The sequence below is a fragment of the Apis dorsata genome, unplaced genomic scaffold (genome assembly GCF_000469605.1).
Source record: "Apis dorsata unplaced genomic scaffold, Apis dorsata 1.3 scaffold_741, whole genome shotgun sequence".
NCBI classification, from domain to species: domain Eukaryota; kingdom Metazoa; phylum Arthropoda; class Insecta; order Hymenoptera; family Apidae; genus Apis; species Apis dorsata.
The window spans coordinates 206,604-209,616 of record NW_006263902.1 but is presented as its reverse complement, the minus strand read 5'-3'; the positions used below and the strand labels follow the sequence as shown (position 1 = coordinate 209,616).

Sequence of the window (3,013 nt, the reverse complement as noted above, 5' to 3'; positions counted from 1 at the left end):
AAAAAAAAAAAAAAAAAAAAAAAAAAAAAAATAGAAATTATATTTTTATTATTGCAATTTTATTATTAAATGATGCTTTTTATTGACATATAAGAATCTAAAAATAATATTGATAGATAAAATTAATGTCCAATTATTTTTTAATCTTTAAGATATAACAACATGCATTTTCATGCACATCTATTTTTATTGTACAAGATTATAATTTGATGGAATTTTTTTAAAAAAATGATTTATTATTCAAATAATTTCACGAAGAGTACAAATTAAATAAATACTGATCAATAATTGATTATGCATTGTGAATCCAAAAATATTTTTAAATAATTATATTGTAATTATATCTTATAATTAATTTTTAACATTTTCATCATGCATTCCAATTTTTTTTAATAATTAAGTCATTTAAAAATATGATAATAAATATATATACATATCAAAACTTGATTGGAATTGTTTTTTTTTATTAATATATAATTTTTCATAAAATATATTCTATATGACCGGACTAATAAATAGAAAAATGATCGGTCATTGTATTAAAAAGTAAAATTAAAGTAGTCATGCGGTTAATTATATTAAATCAATAATTTATATAAATTTCTTAAATGAATTATTATTATCTTAATATTAATTTTAAATTTGTACAAGATTATATATTTAAATAAAATAATTATAAAAGAGAGACATTATTAATTTAATTTTAACTCAATTGTATATTCACGAAAACAATTTATAATACAATTTATAATCTGCTATAGATAATATATTATTTGATGATTTTCTTATGTAACGCATAGTTCACATCATTCGATCAATCATAATTTTAGAACATTTAAAAATAACTCAATAAGAAAATTTTGAAAGACCTTAAAAAATTGTAATAATTATCTATAGGTATTGTGTAATGATTATAAATATAAATGTTTATAGTATCTGTAAACAAATTAGATATTAAATTGTGTTTATTGATAAAAAATATTTTTATAATTCAATTAACGTCATACGATACACAATTACAATATTGTTCATGCTTCGTTATACATATTTGTCACAATATACGAGCATATGAATTTTTTAATTTTTAACATACACACAAAATCTTTTCATATTGAATTTTACCTTGGAAGCAAGAAGACATTAAGGATGATCCAGAACGTTTCTTCTTGCGTCTTTTGCGCCTAGCTTCTTCTTGTCGAGCTTGCACCGCGCTCATAGATTCGCCCGTGGAATTCACGGTATCTCTGCAATTTGCATCTTCTAAAACAAAAAAAACAATGTATGCTTTAAATAATTACAAAATTTTGCAATTAAACATAAAAACTATATAGAAAAATGAATAGAAGATTTTTTAAAGATTTTATTAAATATGAAATTATAGATATAATTAATAAATAATTAATCAAATATTAAGAATCTATTTATTTAGAAAAGTTAAATATAGGAATCTAATATATTTTGTTATTACAATATAAATTATATAATATATACAATATAATTTATATAATAATTATATAAAATAATTTAATAATAAAATAATTTAATAATAAAATAATTTAAATTTTNTTTATTTTTGTACATATTTATCTATACATTGGCTGATTTCAAATAAGGTTTTCTCACTTTACATTAATAATATTTATATCATATTATGGATGATTGTATATTTAATTTGTTTTTTTAATTTAAAAGTTCATATATATATATGAATATATTAATTTATGATTTATTAATTATATAACATTGATATACATTTTCTCGAAGAAGCTAGAAATTTCTATGAATCATAAATTACAAATATTGTTAAAATATATAAATCTTGTAAATTATTGAAACAATATCAATTTGCTAATAATTCAATCAATGAATTTATATGTAAACGAAAACGCAAATGAAAAAATATATATTATTATAAAAATATATATTATTACAAAATTAAAAAAATAAACTGAGTGGTTAAAAACATTAAACAAATTTTTTAAAATTTGAATTTTAAAAATTATTCGATAAAATATAAAGAATCGCGCGTGACCGCCATATTCGATTGAATTGAAAGTGTATGAATTGGTCGCGTAAGTTAACAAGGAGAAACATTGCATATATAAAACATGTAATAGATGGATCGACTTAGTAATAGAAAAATTGTAACGATTAGGCCATTTTCAATCTTCATTGTATTTATTATCAAACTTAATTGTTGATTATCATAAGTTCAAAATTATGAATTTGAAAAAAAAACCGGTAAATGCATGTTTTAATCTTCTAACATAAAAAACTCATATTCATTAGTGAAAAAAATATGCAATCAAATGAAAGTTATTTTCCATATTTTTTTAATTATTTTTTCAACATTAAATAGTAATTTAGATGAGAATGAATGTATCTTTTGATTGTTTCGCATCGACGATGCAACGCAATGCAATGCAAGAAGCAACACAACCGAGCATTGAGAGCTCAGAGTTCAATGACTGACACAGAAAAGGAACGCCGCCATCTTACGCGAGATATACGTGTACGAAAATATTATTACCGCGTTTGCAAAATCTGTGACAATAGACAAACCAAAATAAACAAATGGAACAACTATACATAAATAAACTACGTTGCCTCTTGAATGTTTGCTTGAAGTTATTTAACGTTTAATAGAACGTACATGAAAATTCAATTTGTTTTAAAGTTTGAAATTAAATGATTTCTTTCTACAAATTGTTTTTCTCATAGAAAATAATAAATAATTCTTAATCCGAAAAATTTTTTATATTTTCTTTGAATTGAAATGTTAATTATACTGACATATATTTATTGTATCAATAAAAAAAATATCTTCCAAGAGATCAAATATATTGAAATCTCTTTGGAACAAACTATTCCCTTTAAAAAAGAAGGGTAGCAACGAATTCAACGTACATACAAGGATTCTTCATCTTTCTCTCTTTTTTCTTTCTCTCTCTTATTCCTTCCCCCTTTTCTTTGTTTGGGTTACCCTTACCGACACCCTTTACGATTTGCATCC

General features: G+C 21.3%; 1 protein-coding gene across 2 annotated transcripts in view; it reads right to left on the bottom strand.

The window, feature by feature from the left end:
* Window positions 1-3,013, bottom strand: part of LOC102679760 (MAP kinase-interacting serine/threonine-protein kinase 1-like) — a 10,505-nt gene that overhangs the window by 4,500 nt on the left and 2,992 nt on the right. For both annotated transcript variants that reach the window (XM_031513815.1, XM_006622757.2), the window contains exon 2: window positions 1,123-1,260. In XM_031513815.1, the coding sequence (XP_031369675.1) occupies window positions 1,123-1,260 (138 nt within the window). The remainder of the gene's footprint in view (window positions 1-1,122; window positions 1,261-3,013) is intronic.